This window comes from Pimephales promelas, chromosome 5 (genome assembly GCF_988280905.1).
Source record: "Pimephales promelas chromosome 5, fPimPro1.hap1.1, whole genome shotgun sequence".
Lineage (NCBI taxonomy): Eukaryota > Metazoa > Chordata > Actinopteri > Cypriniformes > Leuciscidae > Pimephales > Pimephales promelas.
This window is the reverse complement of record NC_142773.1, coordinates 38056330-38077031: the sequence shown is the minus strand read 5'-3', so window position 1 is coordinate 38077031 and position 20702 is coordinate 38056330. Positions and strand designations below refer to the sequence as shown.

The 20702-nt window shown below is 36.0% G+C and overlaps 4 protein-coding genes across 7 annotated transcripts in view; 1 reads left to right on the top strand and 3 right to left on the bottom strand.

The window, feature by feature from the left end:
- LOC120482456 (NACHT, LRR and PYD domains-containing protein 1 homolog) overlaps positions 1-4416 on the top strand; it is a 69097-nt gene extending 64681 nt beyond the window's left edge. For both annotated transcript variants that reach the window (XR_016168577.1, XR_016168576.1), the window contains exon 12: positions 3041-4416. The gene's annotated coding sequence lies outside the window, so the exon portion shown is untranslated. The remainder of the gene's footprint in view (positions 1-3040) is intronic.
- Positions 1-8061, bottom strand: part of LOC120482463 (CD48 antigen) — a 47950-nt gene extending 39889 nt beyond the window's left edge. For all 3 annotated transcript variants that reach the window (XM_089131468.1, XM_089131469.1, XM_089131470.1), the window contains exon 1: positions 7941-8061. In XM_089131468.1, the coding sequence (XP_088987594.1) occupies positions 7941-8001 (61 nt within the window). In that variant the 5' untranslated portion in view covers positions 8002-8061. The remainder of the gene's footprint in view (positions 1-7940) is intronic.
- A 2229-nt stretch (positions 8062-10290) lies between these two features.
- On the bottom strand, positions 10291-14188 carry LOC120482471 (CD48 antigen). Its single transcript, XM_089131471.1, has 4 exons — positions 13999-14188; positions 11659-11967; positions 11148-11411; positions 10291-10991 (listed from the first exon to the last, which is right to left on the bottom strand). Exons 1-4 carry the CDS (start codon positions 14048-14050, stop codon positions 10897-10899), a joined length of 720 nt encoding a protein of 239 aa, XP_088987597.1. The 5' UTR covers positions 14051-14188; the 3' UTR covers positions 10291-10896.
- Positions 14189-14898: 710 nt separating this feature from the next.
- Positions 14899-19637, bottom strand: LOC148981491 (uncharacterized). The gene is made up of 6 exons (XM_089131473.1): positions 19558-19637; positions 18598-18873; positions 18339-18464; positions 15773-15816; positions 15321-15446; positions 14899-15180 (listed from the first exon to the last, which is right to left on the bottom strand). The coding sequence occupies exons 2-6, from the start codon at positions 18833-18835 to the stop codon at positions 15028-15030; spliced, it is 687 nt and encodes a 228-aa protein (XP_088987599.1). The 5' UTR covers positions 18836-18873; positions 19558-19637; the 3' UTR covers positions 14899-15027.
- Positions 19638-20702: the final 1065 nt, after the last annotated feature.

The following is a 20702-nucleotide window of genomic DNA, read 5'->3' as shown; positions in this document are numbered from 1 at the left end:
TGGACCATTTAATATGTATGTCCTGAATAAAAATATGATGATGATGATGATGATGATGAGTTAATGATTAAAATATTTGTTCCTAAATATGATCCTTAACTGTTGGGATTCAATTCAGTGGCTAATGTAGCCCTTCATCCTACCCTATTCATAGACTAAACCATTCATCAGAAAACACACACAAATACGAGGTACTATGTATTGACCCCCCCCCCCCCCCACATATATATATATATATATATATATATATATATATATATACTTGTATGTATATATATATATATATATATATATATAACTGGGTCCTCATTAAATTATGGAGTAATTGTTAAACAAAATATTTGTAAAAAAAATATATATAATATTTGAGTTACATAAAAGGTTTTTATTTGTTTTCTTCCTAATTGTCCTTGAAATAGTGGTCAAGATTATATGACTCTTGTGGCATTAGCAACTGAAAAAAAGGCATAATCTTTGCTGCTGTCAGAAAATAATTTATCAGTTCAGACTCATTTCAGTTGCAGAAGGATTGGATATATCCATGTTTTATTGAAAAGGTTTAATTCTGAGGAAAGCAATAATAATAAATTATGTAGTTCTCCATGATTTATACATTAACACTTGATTATCTGTGCATTAAAGCACAAATGCATAGTGTACCAGTATTGTATTGTAAAGTGTTACCAAGAAAAGACTACTTTTTTTTTTTTTCCTTTTCTTTTTTTTTACAAGTATGCTCTTAGAAATAGAAAAAGAGCACACTTGATATTGGACACAATACAATCTGATATGAAAATAAATACACATTTATGTAGTATGATCTTTTTTTAAAGGCATCTTCCCATAATTCTGCATTCTTTGATGGGCAGCGTTTTTAAGAGCTCTATATTCGATCAGTGTCTGTGATATACAAAATATACACAAATCATTCACTCTCAGGTTAAGAAATCTCTCTCACACACACACACACACAGTTTCCCTCCTCCACACAACTAACTGCTTTGAGTCTGTTAGATGCTTGTATAGTGCTCAAGGTCACGGGACATGTCCTCAGGTCAAAGGTCAAAGGGCGCAGTCTTCATCTTGTGTGTGTTGACTACATTTTTAATGTGTGAGTCCATCAAGATGATGTGTATCACACAGTATTTTACAGAACTAAAATTGACGAAATGAGAAAAAAGTGTAAATCTATTTTCAACTTACTTTTCAATTACGTTTTTAGAACAAAAGATCAAACTGATGAACAAGCAGTTTTTCATTGAAAATACTGTATGTTGATTGATGAAGAAAAATTGAAAGACTATGATGCAATTCCCAAAAAAAGACACATTGTCCCCAAAAGATATGTCCACAACTGGAGAGATGGCTCAGTCTTGGTGTCACTTGAGTTGTTTTCTGAAAAGTGAGACACACGTCATTAAGAACTGCAGTTGTCAGGTCATGTATTCTGAGGTCACTCAACAAAGCAGCAGTTAGACTAACCAAACTGAGACATTTGATTTGAGAGATGTTCATTTAAGCAAATGTATTTGTGTGTGTTTGGAAGGATACCTTTATTATTGACACAGAGCTGGGTGATGTTTATTCTGTCTTTTTTCCAGCTAACTGGGTTGCTATGGTTACAGTTGATGGATTTTTCACTGCAGTGCAGGATTAGAGTATTGATTCGTGATGTCACTTCCTGTGATGAGCATCTGTTGTTCTGATAGCTAGAGTTTATCATGAGGTCATGAGCTCTGCATGTGAAGTTCACAGTACAGGAGTCACTGCTGGGCCAGTTTGAGTTTACAGTCAGAACAGGATCCTCCACAGCGTCTGAACACACATTTATTTTTTAACAATATCACACATCACTCTATTTAAAGCTGTCAAATTCCTATAGATGTTTACAGAGTGTAACTGAAACGTTGGCAGATAAATTATGAATAAAAACACATTTTTATATTTAATATTAATTTTTACATTGAATTTCACTACTTGTATCGTACAACAGTCAAGAATAAAAGACTGAACATAAATGAGTCTTATGATATAAAAATGCCAAGCAAAATCACACTCACCAATTACAGATACTCTGTATACCAATAATTTTATCTAATTCTCCACTTGTTATTGCTGTATAGAGTCCACTGTCGTTCTTCTGCATGTTCTTCAGTGTGAGAGAGAAGCTTTCAGCATTGAAATCCACTCTGTCCTTGTAGGAAGAGTCAGGTTTAACTTCTTTAGTTCCTCTTATATATCTAACTACATTCTCTGATTTATCATTTGTCCAGGATAACTGATCAAACTCTGGTAGTTTTTGAGTCTGTATATCCAGTTGAACAAAATCTCCCGTCTGCACAAACACAGAGATCTCAGCACTGAACCCTGAGGAGAGAGAAAGAGTTTCTGAGTAAAGCTGGTGTATTCACTAGACCCATTGTACACATTTTTCTGAAATGAGCATGCTCAAATAAATCAAACGTTTTACATTTAAAAATACTGCTTTAAAAAATAAAAAGAAAGAGAATAGCATAGCCTATTTAAAAATGTAATACAGGTATAATGCACATATCTGGAGCTATTTGTCACTGCAGTGCTTACCCAAATAATCAAAATAGGCAGGTGACATAATTATGAAAATGAAATATTATATGAGTATCACAACACTCAAAACGTTATTTTTTTATGCTGTTCACTTTATTTAAACAAATGATTTTGATTCAACAGCGTTGTAACAGATTTCCCATTCATAATTGCAACTGACCTGAAACTGTTACTCTTTGGTTTAACTCAATGTTTTCATTTTGAAATATCAAAAAGGTCACTAAAAAAGAAATTTGTTCAATTTACTTTAAGTAATCAAACAAATTAATTGTTCATTCAGTCCATTCGAGTTCGAGATGACATAAATAATTCTATTTGTGTTAAAGTGGTATACATACAGTATGTTGGTGTATATGATATCATGTGTATTGTGCTTGATTACATTTTTATATTGTGCTATTTTGATGTGTTTGTTTTCGCATTCACGTTCTCTCTCTTTTCCACCATAACGCAGGAGCTCAGATTGTTATCAGCTGGGTTAATTAGCTTGTGCCGGAGATGATGAGATGATGACGATGGTGAACAGGGGGAACACAGAGATACAAGCAGCATTTGATATGTGGATTGGAGAAAGACTCCCTTTACCAGGATGGGTTTATTCTTCTGCCTTGGAGTAGGTTAGTGGTGTCAAGATAATATGATGAAATGTTTCTTGACAGAAAGCAACCAAATCTGTGTGCTTTATTGGTTTCCTCCGGTATTTCATATATATTCGAAGTAGCTCTTTTTGTTCAGTGTTTTTGTTTGGGAATATTTTGTTTGTAATTTTTTGTGTTTATTATGAGAAGACAGGGAGAGAGGGAGGACACCCTTAAAGTACAAAAATACAGTATAATAAAGTATTTATTTATTATTGTCAGGATTATGTTTAGTTTAGTTGCCTTTTTGTTCTCGTGTGTGTTCTTTTGGTTCTTTTGAGTTCTGATTAGTCCCTAATTGTTCCCTTGATTACTGATTATGTCCACCTGTCAGTCATTATATATCTCTCTGTATTCAAGCCCTATCTTCCTCAGTTCATTGCCCGGTAACGTCTTTGTTTTATGTAGTTGTGTTAGATTGTTTCTCTTGTACGTTCCTTTGTGGATTCATAAATAAGTGTTTTTTGTACAACTATGTTGTCATGTCACCAGAATAGTCATCAGTGTCCGTGTGTTGTGAGGGAGTAGCAGTGCCTGAATTTGAGTACACGACTGATTCATGACCTAGAGCTGGGTATTGGAATGATCCTTACAAAATATACACCATTATGTGTACATTTACACAGGCAGTCAACGCATCTAAGATTTATACACGCATCTTTATAATCGTTTAGGCTAGAGTTGTATAAATCTGGGTACTTTCTAAGGGTGCATATTTACCAGGGTCCTATGTTCCCCAGATTTACTGTATATGGCACATAAAGAACACATTAAAAGGGTCCTACTATAAAGTTACCAGGGTCCTATGTTGCCCAGTTTAGTGGACTGTTATAACTGTTATAAGCCCAGAACTCATGTTTCAATCACAATATCAACTTTATTAATATCTCCCCCTAACCTAAGGAAGATTTGACCTTTTTTCCAAGTTCACTCTATTTGAGTGTGGAGGTTAGCCAATATGGTCGCAAGTTCCGTCGTTATCAACATAGTTCAACAAGTCGGTGTTTCCCGAAACCATCGTTCCAATGAACATTCGCAAACAGCATCGCAAAATTGTGTGGTTGGTTGGAACGACAGATCTCGAGCTGTGATTAGAAGCAGAGTTTCTTGCATGACATGTGGACTTATTAAATCCTTATCTTGAGCAAAATAAGCAAGCTGACATTCGGTACAACCTCTTTTATTTAGAATATATACAAATGTCATTTACATCTTTGGGTTTGTCAAGATAAAGCACCGTTTTTGAAGACCGCGCATGTGTGAATGTGCTCTACTATGTAAGAATGAGCTTATGTTTGAATCTGGAAATAAAGCGAAATAACTGAGAAAAATGAGAAATAGTCCTCAGATGCCATGTCTGTAATTTACAGCAAAACATCTAGCATTCATTTGATCTCAAATATTTTCATTAAAAGAAGTTATTACTCCACCACGTGCATGACGTCATAAACCAACGTGGGTGAACAACCACATTGCGACAATATGGTCAATAATAAAAAAAACATTCACCACTTAATTTATAAAATATTATCATGCGTTCATGAGAACGTTACAACTTGTTGATGCAAGAGCAGATGTTGTTACGTGAACGTGCATCGAAGATTAATATTTTGTAAATAAAGTTAAGTTAAAATTGTCGAAAAAAAGTCATAAAATTGGGGTCAAACCACTGGAGTCACATGGCTTACTTATGCTTTCCTTTATACCTTTCCGTGGCTTTGGAAGTGGTACTTGAAAAGGCTGACGATGAAGGGAAAGATATCGCTTAGATTTCAGATTTTTAAAACGATCTTCATTAAGTGTTCCAAAGATTAGCAAAACTTACTGATTTGGAACAACATGAGGGTGAATAATAATGACAGAATTAACATTTTTTGGATTAATTAAATCGTTAATTTACTTGGAAATCAGTAAATTCAAGTCTTAATCTAACCAAAACAGTTTCTTGTTTGAGTCATGAATGTCTAGGATGATTGAACTTTTTCCACCATAAAATGGCTGTATTAATTGTAATTGGTCTGGTTTTGTTTTGTCTAGAACCAGGATTTTTCGAGCACAGCCTTTCCTCCTCTGTGAAACAACTATGCTAAAGTTGCTATCTTTACTGTTAGCAACTGGAAACAAACGATCCACTCATTTCCTGCAATTGCTTTTCGTCTGCTGATTGTTTTTGACTCAAGCACTGCTGCTCTAGCCTAGAAATCTAGATGCGCCCTAGCGGCAGCAAAAATTATTTTGCAGCAAAGTGTGGTCTAGCAACTCTCCATAGACGTTTTAGCTGGAAAAACTCAACTCTGGTAGGGCCAATCACATCGTGTATAGAGTCGGCGGGCGGGCTTAACAAAGTGACGACAGAGTTGCGACGATCAGAGCAAGCTCGGACATAATCGGGTTTAACGCCGCCTTCACACTGGCAGTTGAAATCAGCTCCGATGCGGCTGCGAAACGACCGGAAGTCATTCATTTCCTATGGAGATTCGCAGACCGCATGCGAATGGGTCCGAAACGGGTCCGACCGAGTGCGGTGCGAAGAAAATCGTGTCCGTTGGTCATCCGGATGCGTTCAAAAATTTGAACTCTTGCGAAAAGCTACGGACGGTTCCTATCCGACAATTCCAGCGGAAGTTGACCGTTGCTATGGTACTGATAAACAAACCTGAATTATTAACTTTTAATAAAATAAATATTGATTTTATAACGATAAGTTGTGATGTCATTTTTTATTTTCATGACTTTCTAACGTTTATAAGGGCAGTTAATACAATTAAATTGAAGGTAGACATTGAACTATTGACCACTATATCACATTTTTTAGCCGACCTGACATGTCAACGTCCTGAGCAACTTTCCTCACGCAGCATAACCCTAATCAGAGAGATCATACAGAACTGACAGAATCAAACTTTAATCTCTCCGCCATTTTTGTTCTACCCGCGTCCGACGCTTTTCACTGTGTAGTACGACGTCCGTTGGGAACGTATTGCGTATTACGGAGCTGATTTCAACTGCGAGTGTGAAGGCAGCGTAAGTCGTTCATCCTCGGATGCGGCCGGCGCCGCGCGCGGTTACAAAAAAGCTTTTGCTTGACGATCAACTTGTCATTTTGTCGTCGAGGACAAAGACTTTATTCCGTGTCGACGCGCGCTCTGATCGGTTATGGTGCACGGACCTCTCACGAATCATCTCCACCACTCCGAAGCACCACTACTCCGCCTCTGTTTCCCTCGTAAGCTGATATTAGTATTTAAACATTCTCTATGATGTTATTTTTTTAATGACACACTACTCTCTCTTTCTCTCTCACACACAAACACACACTGACATACTGTCTCTTTCTCTCTTACACATATGTAGGCTAGTTATAAACTCTTTAGACATTTAATGATTAGTGTTTTATTTTTAAAGTTTGTGGGTCGTGTAAAAAATAAAAAAAATCCCTTATTTTGGGGATGTATTCCGGGAAATCTCCCTTATTTTCAATGTTCAATGTTGACAGCTGGACTGGATGCGGTAAAATTCTAATATATCAACTTGCTCCGCTGAGTACGTCACCTTCTTCGTTGCTCTGATTGGCTTTAGCGCTATCCAATTGCGTGCAGAGAGAATTTGAAAGACAACCGTTTATCCCGCCCCTCGGATTGAGCCCTGTCAATGAAGAGTTTCCAGACCTAACATCTTGATGTAGGTCTGGCATGCCAGGCTACTGCTGCTCTGCTGTGCTGTTGCAAAGTCGAAGGTACCGAATCAACTTCATTTGACATTGGACTTAGGCCACCCAACGTTTTCAATAACATTGTGCACACACCCACATAAATACGCAGTCGAGCGCCATCATAACTATGCTAAACCTATGGGCGGAGTGTAGGGAGAAGGATAAAGCTATGCGAGCCAATCAGAATCCTTAGAATCGACAAGAGAGACCCTAAAACCTTATTTCTCCCCGTTGACACGACAACACATAACCTGGCGTTTTCAGAAATCTCCACTTTGGCCGGAGTTTTTAGAAATAATGGTTTTCTGTGAAAATAAACAGTGTTTTTGTGTAAATGACAGGCCAAACCACAGGGAAATATCTGCGGTTTCCCTTCGTGTAAATGGGGCCTTACATTCACTGACATGTACAAGATTTGAAGTATTGCCGACCATTTGATAAGCAACTTTCATATAATTCTGATGAAAGAAATGCCTATATTGTGCCTTCATCGTTTATTTAAAAAAGTTAACCTATGATTTAAAGCAGCTTGTTCGTTAATAAAAAAAACAACTGTTTGCATTTTGCCTTTAGTTTTAGCTTTACATTAAATACAGAATACTATGATCCCAGACTAAGGTTACAATTTTTATTTTATTTTTTACATTTTAAAACCTTTTTGGATTTCTGAAGTTTTGAAAGAGTAATATAGAGTGATGTGTTTATTTCAAAGTGAATTTATTCTTTTCAGATTAAATTATTTGTCAGGTTTTTTTTTTACACTTCTTTAAAGTAGGTAAAGCAGAACCATAATAAGAACAACGTTTGAGGCAACACTTTTGTGTTGAAATCGTTGATTTTCGGATTTCAAATTTACGTAATAGAGATCTAAAATAAGAACGAAAGTGTGGTAAGTTTCTTTCGGATTATTATTTTTTAAACAAATGAATAATAAAAAATACAGATTAAACCAAATTTCTGTCAATCAACAGTTATATAACAAACATATATATATTTTTTTTTACCTGGTTTGAAGGTCAGAAGAAAAAGAAATAATACAAGAAGAGGATTTCCTGCCATCATCATTAACTAATAAGATAAAATGAAACACAAAAAGAGTGCTGTGGCTCCCTATGTGTAAAAGCGGAAAAATGAAGCGTTGAACGAAAGAAAGTTCCTCTTCCAATAAGTCGTGGTGCTAGGATGCAGGAAAGGGTACTCTTCCTGCATGAGTTCCTAGTGATGTCTCCATGAGGGAAACAGCTTATAAGTCATTCTAAATTATGTGTTTTTGAAAATGTAAATATGCAGAAGGTTTCTGTTTTGAGGGTTCGGTGATAGAATAGTTTGTACAGGATTGAAACCACGTTAATGGCAAGTCCCCAACATGAAAACAAAGATTTTTTGTGTCTTGTTGAAATGGCTTTTAATAGTTTTTAACAAAAAACCTTTCATATAACAAGTTACACCACTTCCTTCCTTTCCTATGACTACAGCGTTGCAATAAGACACCTGTGAATTCAGCTATACACTTTCTGATACATTTTGACACGTATAGCAGCACATCCTGCTACTTGCATCAAGATATAGAGTAGAAACAGAAGTTACAGCAGGCTGGAAATAGTGAGATGTGCAACACGAAAGAACATTTCATCTGCAGGAAACATGAGAGCATTAAAAAAAGAAGCAAACTTTCCAGTGCTCAGTCAGCTGAAGCTTCAGCAAAAAAAAAAAAAAAAAGACACTTCCTACTCAGCAGTGTGTGTGAGTGCATTTAATTTTGTAACAGAATAATATATATATTTTTTTAACTAATATAATTTTACTCTGTTTATTAATGTTTTTACTCAACATTTGTGTAGTTTTTGGCGGATTTTATGTTATGTTAGCAGCATTTTATGTTAAATAAACTTTATAAAAGACCCAGATTTCTAACTTTCATTCCTGGGGATACCATGGATAATTTTACAAGGTTGAATGTAAGATTTTTGCCCAATTTTTGGAAAATACAGGTTAAAATTTGTAATAAGTCACTTTAACCACTAGATGGCTATAGAGCTCCGTACATGCTTACAGTACGGAAAGATTCTTAAACCACACAAAATATCAAAATGTTATGCAAGCAAATGATGCTAGATCTCAGAACTCTAACTTTAATTCTCTAAACCTTTTTTGTGCAGTGACTTCAGTCACTTTTTTATGTTGGTGGTTTTTAATGGGTGTAGTCAGTTGCCCTCACTTCCTACTATACGTTATTACATTTCACAACCACAACACAGTGGCAAAACGTTGTCTTGAATGTCAAACAATATATTTACATTTATGCATTTGGCAGAAGCTTTTATCCGAAATGACTTAAATTTGTATTGAAGGTATATACTGTACGTTTTATTTTTGCATTTTAAGATTTTGCATTTGAATCGAACCCATGACCTGCATGTATGTCTGAGCTATAGGAATGCTGCATGTGTATAAATTTTATAAATATTGAAACATTTTTTTTTTCTAAAATGTTTTGCTTAATGTGTGTTAGTTCTATCTTTCTTTTAAAAACCTGTCCTTTTTGGTCTTTTTTTAACTCTAATGCAGTGACATCAAGTGTGACTTAAAAGTTGCTTTAAGTAAGGCTGTTGTGTATCAAGCATAGATCATCTCATGTGTTCAGATACTTTTTTACATGTGGTCAGATACATTATTTATGTATTTTTATATTCATTGTTTTTATTCTGTAGCTGATGCTTCAAAACAGATGATCTCAGTTCATTTGCAAAATTTAGTTTGTTTTGGCCCTATTTCCATCTGTATGTAGCACTGACCACTTGCAGTTTAAGAGATAAAAACGAATCTTAAACAAGGCCCAATGGTCTTTAATAGATTTAAAAATAGCTTACTGCAATGTCTCCATCTGGTGACCAACTACAGACATTTTGTCGTACTGAAATAAGGAATAATATAGTAAAATATAGTTATGAGGACACACAATTGACATTAATATTAGAAAAGCTTTCAACCACTGGAGAGAATTAAGCATGCAGAGGTTGCATTGTTCTGGTTTTGAGTGTCAATATTTGTGTTATATATATATATATATATGAAGAGTTCAGATGCAAAAGCCTCTAAATGCCATTTGAAATTTTCTTCTTTAATGATGATTTTTATCAAACTTGTATATTTAAGTTCAGTAATTTCACTTAAATAACAATTAATAGGTAAATATCATTGCCATTTAAGTGAAATCACTGAACTTAAATATACAAGCTTGATAAAAATGATCATTCTAGAAGAAAATTTCAAATGGCACTTAGAGGCTTTTGCATCTGAACTCTTCATATATATATATATATATATATATATATATATATAAATAACTGGGTCCTCATTAAATTATGGAGTAATTGTTAAACAAAATATTTGTGAAAAAAATATATATATAATATTTGAATTACATAAATGGTTTTTATTTGTTTTCTTCCTAATTGTCCTTGAAATAGTGGTCAAGATTATATGACTCTTGTGGCTTTAGCAACTGAAAAAAGGCATAATCTTTGCTGCTGTCAGAAAATAATTTATCAATTCAGACTTATTTCAGTTGCAGAAGGATTGGATATATCCATGTTTTATTGAAAAGGTTTAATTCTGAGGAAAGCAATAATAATAAATTATTAGTAATTATTAAATTATAGTTCTCCATGATTTATACATTAACACTTGATTATCTGTGCATTAAAGCACAAATGCATAGTGTACCAAACAGTATTCTATTGTAAAGTGTTACCAAGAAAAGACTACATTTTTAATGTCCATCAAGATGATGTGTATCACACAGTATTTTACAGAACTAAAATTGACGAAATGAGAAAAAAGTGTAAATCTATTTTCAACTTACTTTTCAATTACTTTTTCAGAACAAAAGATCAAACTGATGAACGAGCGGTTTTTATATTGAAAATATGTTGGCTGATGGAAAGAAAAGTTGAAAGACTATGATGCAATTCCCAAAAAAAGACACATTGTCCCCAAAAGATATGTCCACAACTGGAGAGATGGCTCAGTCTTGGTGTCACTTGAGTTGTTTTCTGAAAAGTGAGACACACGTCATTAAGAACTGCAGTTGTCAGGTCATGTATTCTGAGGTCACTCAACAAAGCAGCAGTTAGACTAACCAAACTGAGACATTTGATTTGAGAGATGTTCATTTTAGCAAATGTATTTGTGTGTGTTTGGAAAGATACCTTTATTATTGACACAGAGCTGGGTGATGTTTATTCTGTCTTTTTTCCAGCTAACTGGGTTGCTATGGTTACAGATGATGGATTCCTCACTGCAGTGCAGGATTAGAGTATTGATTTGTGATGTCACTTCCTGTGATGAGCATCTGTTGTTCTGATAGCTAGAGTTTATCATGAGATCATGAGCTCTGCATGTGAAGTTCACAGTACAGGAGCTACCACTGAACCAGTTTGAGTTTACAGTCAGAACAGGATCCTCCACAGCGTCTAAAACACATTTTATTTTTAAACAATATCACACATCACTCTATTAAGCCATCAAATTCCTATAGATGTTTACCGAGTGTACTAACTGAAACGTTGGCAGATAAATTATGAATAAAAACACATTTTTATATTTAATATTTATTTTTTACATTGAATTTCTCTACTTGTATCGTACAACAGTCAATAATAAAATACCAAACATAAATGAGTCTTATGATATGAAAATGCCAAGCAAAATCACACTCACCTATAACAGATACTCTGAATGTAACAATATTTTTATCTGATTCTCCACTTGTCTTTGCTGTATAGAGTCCACTGTCTGTCTTCTGCATGTTCTTCAGTGTGAGAGAGAAGCTTTCAGCATTGAAATCCACTCTGTCCTTGTAGGAAGCATGATGTTTTACTACTTTAGTTCCAGGTATATACACAACTATATTCTCTGATTTATCATTTGTCCAAAATAAAATATAAAACTCTGATAGTTTCTGTGTCTGTATATCCAGTTGAACAGAATCTCCCGTCTTCACAAACACAGAGATCTCAGCACTGAACCCTGAGGAGAGAGAAAGAGTTTCTGACTGCAGCTGGTGAATTCACTAGACCAATTCACCTTTGGCTAAGCCACGCCCTAGAATGTAGATTGACCAATCACAGCGCAGCCAAGAACGAGCTCCTACAGAGGTCGGACACTTTTTCACAGCGCTCCATTGACTTTCAACACAGGCGTCTCATATTTTTGGTCTCGGCAGGCTATTACCGTCGAAGTTTTATCCAAAATATGGTTAAACGTTGTGCCTCGGGCATTTGTAACACAGATACGCGTTTCCCGGGGAGGTTGGAGGGGGGCGTCCGTTTTTTCCCTTCCCAAAACCGAAGTAAAATCCTGACAAGTGTCGTCTTTATATTAACTGTGTGGATGTCTTCAGTCAGCTAAACCCCTCAAAGATCAACAAGCACATCTTTTTTTACTTCTAACATTACTGTGAGTGTGAAGTTATACTAGTTAGACCGTTTTATAATGTTTTAGTTTATGATTTCGGTTCTCATACCGGTTGTTGATACGCTAGCACACGCTGCCAATAAATACCACGTTATACACGTGTAATCCGTTTGCTTTGTAATAACGATTATAGAAGAGAATAGAGACCTACCCAGCTTTACATGAACAGTGTTGCTCCCTGATATTGTTAGTCCCAGCCTCCGTCTCGATTAGTAGGAAATGCGGTGGTTCATTTTTTGAATGAGTTTTGTAACGTTATGCTTTTGCCTCTGTTTTGGATGCCTTGTTGTTTCTTGCGTTTCACCTGTATGTCTTGAATATAGCCTTCGAACGCATATTGCAGCCCCTTTTGCCTACTTCTATCGGACACTTTATTTGCTGCTTTATAAAAGTTTGATAACATTTCAGCAGGAAGAGCTGTCACAGAATCAGCCATGCAGAGCGCAGATGAAGTTTGGCGGATATAGCAACAGTAACTAAGGGGGGCGGGGCTTAGCCAAAGGTGAATTGTATAAAATGGGCATTGGTTTGTTTATTTATTTATATAGCACCTTATAGGCTACCACCGTAGTTCCAAAGTGCTGTACATTGCAATAAAAAGCAACAGAACAATAAGACAAAACATGAAAACATACATGTACTAATTTTCTAAATTGCCGATTTTCAGCGGTCCTTAAAAACATTAAGAGTTAATGGATGGATGCCGAATTATTCCACAATCTAGGACCAGTGACAGAGAAAGCACAATCACCCTTCAGTTTGAGACGCAAACAGGGAAGAGTTAGAAGAAACTTGTTTGATGATCTTAGTCTTACGCCTGAACTTTAGGGCTAAGTATTCTGAAGTGCTTTAAAAACATATTTCAGAGTCTTATATGCCTCCTAAAATGTATTGGTAGCCAAAAAAATATAACAAGGGAGTAACATGATCTGTGTGCAGCATTCATTAACAACCTTGCAGCAGCATTTTTGTACTAGCGGCAAGCGAGCAACCTGTGTTTGAAAAGTCCCAACATAAAGTGCAACCATAATCTAGATGAAAAAAAATATAAGCGTGGACAACTTTTTCCAGGTCGCTAGTTGTGAGAATTGGTTTCAATTTGGCTATTGCTCATAAATAGAAGAAGCAATTACAAACCACTGTATTTATCTGTCCATCAAATATGATAGATTAGTCAAAAAATTAATTGATCCTGTAGGTACCCATGGGCCTAAGTTATTGATTATCATTTCTCTACCAGCTGTGCGACCAACAGTAATATTTATGTTTTCATTCAATTGAACAAGATTTTCAGCCAAGGAAACTTTCAACCTGTCTTTCTTCCACGTCTTACTGCTCTTCTACATTCCCATTTAAGAGCCTGCGTCTGTTCATTTAGCCAAGGTTGTGTTTTGGCTTTCTTTCCTTCGTTTTTATATGGAGCAAAACAGTCCATGATGTTCATACAGAATTAAATGTTGTAATCAGCTCATCAGGATCGACAGAGGTAGATGCAGATTCAATACAAGGGATTTGTGCAGAGGCAATAAAAGCGTTTCTCTGATGCTGTAAATGACAATCAACATAATCAACATGTGTTTTTACCTGTTTTGAAGGTCAGAAGAAAAAGAAATACGAGGAGGTGAAGTACTGCCATATTCACAAAATGAAAAGATTAAAACAGAACTGAAAATGACTGCTGCTGAAAAAACTTTTTGTGTAAAAACCTCTTTGAGTAACACACACATCCTTATGTTGCCGCACATATTAATGAGATGTGCTAAATGAGAAGTCAAAATGTGATTACACTGCATAAAACAGGACTTCTGAGGAACTTTCCATTTCCGTTATAGGGAGACTCAGCACCAGTCATTTTCAGTTCTGTTTTTAATCTCCCTCTGTCGATCTGAGTTCATTTCAACATTTTATTCTGTATGTACTCAAATTTCGTTTTTTTAAATATATGCAAATTAGTGCATATTTAATTAGATTTTGCATATTTAAACCTTACATTTTTGCTCAGTTTCTGATCTCAGCTCAGTGATAACATTTAGTTTGTTTTGACCATTTCCACCTGAAACAGGATCTTATTTAATATATGTAAAGATAATGTAATGTCTAGTGGCCAATTGCGTTCATTTTGTCATACTCAATTACTGATCAATATAAATGTCACCTGACCTTCGTTTTCAACTTTCGAGTCAGTGACTCACAACCATGCCTCCAGTATAAAAAAACAAACAAACAAAAAAAAATCTTAATGTGTTCATGTCATTAACAAAAATATAAAACTTTTTTGCTTGTTTTGTGAAAACTATGACTGAAAATCTTCCCCTTTGCAAAAGAGAGAGAAAATATTGTGAATGAAAGAAATACTGTTAATAGTGCTTAAATCACATTTGTTATTTGTTTTGCACTCCTTTAATATATGAAGAGAGAGATTGAAGAGACATGATTATATAAATCCAATTCATATTATGAGCTGTATAATAATTCAGAACACAGTTAATGAAACAAACCCTATAATGACAATCAGGCAATACAACAAGCATCACTGACTTCCATGCTTGTGCATTAAGATCTATTGAACACAGCATCTACTGTTTACCGCCACATATTTATATTCATCCTCATTTATGAATGACCAAGTTGTCTGCCTTTTGAGGATTTACGCACTACTGAATAAATTGTATTGTCTGTTTCAGTAGGAAGTGATGTTTTTTGGTGTTGTCCTATTGTACTGTAGGTGGTGCTGGGGGGATTTTCTGTTTGCACCTCTGCCCGTATCTGTGAATATATACATACAGAGTAAACACAAATGAAGTAGGCCTACATACGTTTTCCTTCTATCTGTCTGTCTTTGTTTGCAAGGCTTTGTATTAAAAGTGTCTGCATAATGAGGAAATTAATTGTCTTCTATTGCTTACCTCAGGACTAGGCCTGTTCTGACTGGTATTGTGAGTATGTTTGTGTTCTCCTGTAACCCCATACACAGTTTCAGGATTCGCTGATTTCTCCAACATCTCCAAAGGTCTTTGCTCTTTAATCTTTGGCTGAAGAACAATCCAATCAAACAGTCACAAACCCTTCTGTACATGCACATTTACAATAATGGCTAGTATGTGGACACTAAAGAGGTTTGATGTATTTCCAATAATTCTACCTTTTTACACTTCTAGAGAATTATGTATATTATTTTGTTATTTATACTATATTATGTAACGTACTGATTATATATTACGTTTCAGCATCAGTCAAACATGGAGCGCCCTCTAGTGGCAACAGGCAAGAATAAATTAACCCCAAAACATCACATTCATTCATTCTTGAATTAAAAGCATTTATTATCTAAGATGACTGCAAATAATGTGAATCTTACCTGAACTTGTGCATAGATTGTTTGATTGTTCTCTTCGTGGGCCCCTATGAGATTTAGAAAAGTATTACAGTTTTTCTCAATTGCTAAAACACTAAACCCTATTGTCTGAAGTTCTTAACAAAATGCTCAGTTGCCTGAACCCACTGATTGAATCAATCACTCTTTTGACAAAACCATAAGCACTTTTCACCTGTTTAGACACAACTTGCCAACACAGCACAGGTGACAAAAGTCAAACACAATTAAAGCACATGTGTCACCACTTGAACACAACAACTCAAAATTGATCACACTTGTGGCTAATGATGTGAGGGAACATACAGTAAGCCAGTTCATATAGGCTAGAGCACTGGTTTGTGAGGCCCTACAGGATAGAAATCTGAGAGGAAGAGTTTGTGTCAGGGGAGGTCGAGGTGGTCAGCGAAGACTAAGAACAGTAGCCTAATATCTGATGAAATCAGAGCTACTGGGATTGACCATGTTCTTGTCCATGGTATGAGCATGATGGAGGCTGGACAAAGGGTAGTACAACCAGACATCAGTAGATTCACTGTGTCCACCATAATCCGAAGATTTAGAGAAGAGAACAGGTAATTACCTTTTTTTAAATTATAGACAGTACAGTATGTAAATGTTGGGATAAATTACTGTATGACATACTACTGTACCACAGTATGTAGCCCCGCCCCTTTTCAGCGCTGCGCTTCCGGTCTGTATTTTCACAGCAATCTATTCACATCTATTCACCTTTGGCTAAGCCACGCCCTAGAATGTAGACTGACCAATCACAGCGCAGCCAAGAACGAGCTCCCACAGAGGTCGGACACTTTTTCACAGCGCTCCATTGACTTTCAACACAGGCGTCTCATATTTTTGGTCTCGGCAGGCTATTACCGTCGTAGTTTTATGCAAAATATGGTTAAACGTTGCGCCTCGGGCATTTGCAACACAGATACGCGTTTCCCAGAGAGGTTGGAGGGCGGTGTCCGTTTTTTCCCTTCCCAAAACCGAAGTAAAATCCTGAAAAGTGTCGTCTTTGGAAACTGTGTGGATGTCTTCAGTTAGCTAAACCCCTCAAAGATCAACAAGCACATCTTTTTTTACTTCTAACCTTACTGTGAGTGTGAAGTTATACTAGTTAGACCGTTTTATAATGTTTTAGGTTATGATTTCGGTTCTCAAACTGGTTGTTGATACGCTAGCACACGCTGCCAATAAATACAACGTTATACTCGTGTAGTCCGTTTGCTTTGTAATAACAATTATAGAAGTGAATAGAGACCTACCCAGCTTTGCCTGAACAGTGTTGCTCCCTGATATTGTTTGTCTCAGCCTCAGTCTCGATTAGTAGGAAATGCGGTGGTTCATTTTTTGACTGTGACCGGTAACGTTATGCTTTTGCCTCTGTTTTGGATGCCTTGTTGTTTCTTATGTCTTGAATATAGCCTTCGAACGCATATTGCAGCCCCTTTGCCTACTTCTATCGGACACTTTATTTGCTGCTTTTAGTGCTTTATAAAAGTTTGATAACATTTCAGCAGGAAGAGCTGTTACAGCATAAGCCATGCAGAGCGCAGATGAAGTTTGGCGGATGTAGCAACAGTAACTAAGGGGGGCGGGGCTTAGCCAAAGGTGAATTAGGTGAATGAACTGCTCGTAAAAAATTTCCCGGTCGCCGTTTGTTAAGACTTCTTTATATGATAAACATTACAATGCTCATGATAACTTTTGTTAACTCTACAATAAGTGAATCCACTTCACCAGCTAATTACTCCTTGACAGCGATGCCATAAAAATATACAGAACGACCGCAAAAACGGAAGACAATATTCTAAAGATGACGGCGCCCACGTTTCTCCTGGTGCATAAGGTCTATACACTGTAAGTAAATATACGTTTCAGTACATCACTGTACCAATGTAACGTTAATGGAGGGCTGGTCTAACTGTTTCTAGGCCTAGGATTCCATGTAAATTTTTGTACTTTATTTTTACATGGTCATACAAACCATACAAACGCATCCGATTTCTATTTGTTTTTACAAGTGCTATGTGTAAATGCACAAGATTTCTGTTTTGTCGTTTTGTACAAGTGCTAAATGAACAGGTTTTTTTTTTTTTTTTGCAACATGCATTTAGCCTACAGTGAACAATAAACATTTATTTCTCCTGTCCTGCTTCATGTCCTGAGCATTGTTTTCTATTTTTCTACGTTGTGTTTAGTGACTGTTCAGTTGTGTTTTAAATTTAGATTGTCTCGGGGCACGATTTGACAACATACAGTAGTTCAGTTTTGAGCACAGATTGAAGTGAAAGTTTTGTGAATGTAGCTTGAAAATTGGGTTTTTTGTTCACAGTTTAGAGAAAAGGAGAGCAGCTTCCAAGAAATGTGACTTAGCAATCGAGAAAAACTGTATTTTACAGAATCAACTGACCATTATTGTCACCACAGAAAGTGTTAAGTGTGACTATTTGTGCGTGTTCTTTCCCTTTTCTTCAGCCAGCGACTTGAGTACCTAGAATAAATTGAGGATGCAGTCCTTTCTATTTCATTAAGACAAAAATACCTTTTTTAAGCTTCTTGTAAGAGCAGTATATTACAGATATCGCAGCAAAAACCAACAGTGGAACAACAGCGATGATCAAGAGCCAATGGAGAGGAAAAGAACTGTTGCTTTCTTTGGGATTCGCTGCTGAAATGCAAGACATCGCATTAACAACTACAGCCATCAGAACACTCATACTTATTGAATTAGAGATACTTTTTAGCATTGAGAATACATTTTAAAGACAATAATTATAGATGATGTAAGTTATTCAGCCTACTTGAGTTGAGCTCATGTGGTGTACAAAGTTGGTTGATCTCTATGGTGTCATTCTTCCAGCTGACTGGGTTGCTATAGTTACAAACAACTATGTTCTCTATACAATGCAGGGTTAGAGTCAGCATTTCAGAAGATGTCACTTGCGCTTGACTGCAGTTGTTGCTGTGGTAGCTGGTGCTTAGTGTAAGGACATAACCATTACATGAGACATTCGCAATACAGGAGTTAACACTGATCATGGTGGCGTTCCAGTTCAGAACAGGAGATTCCACTGGATCTGAAACATATTTAAGAAAATTTAGCTTGAAGATATGGGTTAAATGACTTTTTAAAGAGAATTTTGTTGCTAAGACAATTATTCTGGTGCTTTTCTGCTCACTTGATGTTGAGCGACTTTCTATTTGAGACTTTACTTGGATTCTTTTAAGATAAAGTGAGCTGACTTCCTGGTTTGCTTTTTGCCACACTTTGTTTGCGAGTTAGCCTAATTTTAGTTAATATTAGGCCATTTCCGTATAATAACGATGTTTTTTGCCACTGCAGATTTGAGATTGAAAAAAATACAGTTTGTTTACTCTGTAAGTATATGCACAACCAACCCGATCTCACGACCAAGTCGCACGAATTCAACGAATTATTAAAAAGTGGCTAATTCGTAACAATTCATACGACCTCACTCATATGAATTAGTACGATTTTGCTTAATCGTACATATTTTACGAATTGGCCATGAATTGTGTGAATTCGTACGAATGGCCTACCCCTTACCCCGCCCGTGGATTCACGTGGATTTAGACAAATCGTAAGAATTCGTACGAGTGAGGTTGTACGAATTAGACACTTTTTAATCATTCGTCGAATTCGTACAAATTGGTCGTGAGATAGTGTTGCTAACAATATCCCTAAATCCATAAAGCAGATTCTCTTGATATTCTGATCTGAAAAAATGTCAGACAATCACCTATAACTGATACATTGTGTTCAGCAACAATTGTTTCTTTTTCTCCGATTGTTTTTGCTGTGTAGAGTCCACTGTCGGTCTTCTGCGTGTTCTTCAGTGTTAGAGAGAAGGTTTCCGTGTTAAAATCCACTCTGTCCTTATATAAACTGTGAGGTGATAAATCTCCAGATTGATTTACAAATCTGACTACATTTTCTGATTTATCATTTGTCCAGACAAATCTTATAAAGCGTGGCAGTGCTTTATTTTGTATGTCCAGTATAACAGAGTCCCCCGTCTGTACAAACACATGGCTTCTGGAAGCTGAGGAGAGAAACAAGAAGAGAAGTGATTTAAAAAATGTCATGCCTTGGTTTGAATGTTAACTTTTAAAGGGTTAGTTCACCCAAAAATGAAAATTCTGTCGGTATTTACTCACCCTCATGTTGTTCCAACCCCGAAAGACTTTCGTTCATCTTATTATAAAAATTAAGATATTTTTGATGAAATCTGAGAGCTGGATCACTCCTCCCTAGGCTTCATCAGGGATTGAAACTTGCCTGCCCCATAAAGTTATTAAAGACATCGTTAAAATAGTCCAAGTGACTACAGTGGCTCAATCAATCTTAAGTTTATCAAGTGTCGAGAATACTTTTTGTGCACAAAAACAAACAAAAATAATGACTTTAAATAATGACAACTATTCATGTGGGCCTCTTGTCAGTTAACGTAGTGTGATAGCGTAGAGCTACGTCACACGTAGGCTCACTATTGACCGACGCTGGTCATGTGTGTGATGCGTGTGACGTACAACAACAGAATCTTACGCTGTTGAACTAGTGAACTCACTCGAGGCCCAGTGAGAAGGACATGAATAGTTGAATAAAGTCGTTGTTTTTGTTTGTTTTTTGCGCACAAAAAGTGTTCTCGTCGCTTTATAAACTTAAGATTGAGCCACTGTAGTCACTTGGACTACAAACCGAATTCCATAAAAGTTGGGACACTGTACAAATTGTGAATAAAAACAGAATGCAATGATGTGGAAGTTTCAAATTTCAATATTATATTTAGAATACAACATAGATGACATATCAAATGTTTAAACTGAGAAAATGCATAATTTTGAGGGAAAAATAAGTTGGTTTTTAAATTTCATGGCATCAACA

Coding starts and splice junctions, on each gene's coding strand:
- LOC120482471 (XM_089131471.1), bottom strand. CDS start 14,050: ATGGCAGTACTTCACCTCCTCGTATTTCTTTTTCTTCTGACCTTCAAA. Junction 11,412..11,658: donor ATTCAGAGTATCTGTTATAG/GTGAGTGTGATT, acceptor AATGTGTTTTAG/ACGCTGTGGAGGATCCTGTT. Junction 10,992..11,147: donor GCTCTGTGTCAATAATAAAG/GTATCTTTCCAA, acceptor CTCACTTTTCAG/AAAACAACTCAAGTGACACC.
- LOC148981491 (XM_089131473.1), bottom strand. CDS start 18,835: ATGATCAGTGTTAACTCCTGTATTGCGAATGTCTCATGTAATGGTTAT. Junction 18,465..18,597: donor ACCACATGAGCTCAACTCAA/GTAGGCTGAATA, acceptor CTTGCATTTCAG/CAGCGAATCCCAAAGAAAGC. Junction 15,447..15,772: donor CAATCTATGCACAAGTTCAG/GTAAGATTCACA, acceptor ATTGTTCTTCAG/CCAAAGATTAAAGAGCAAAG.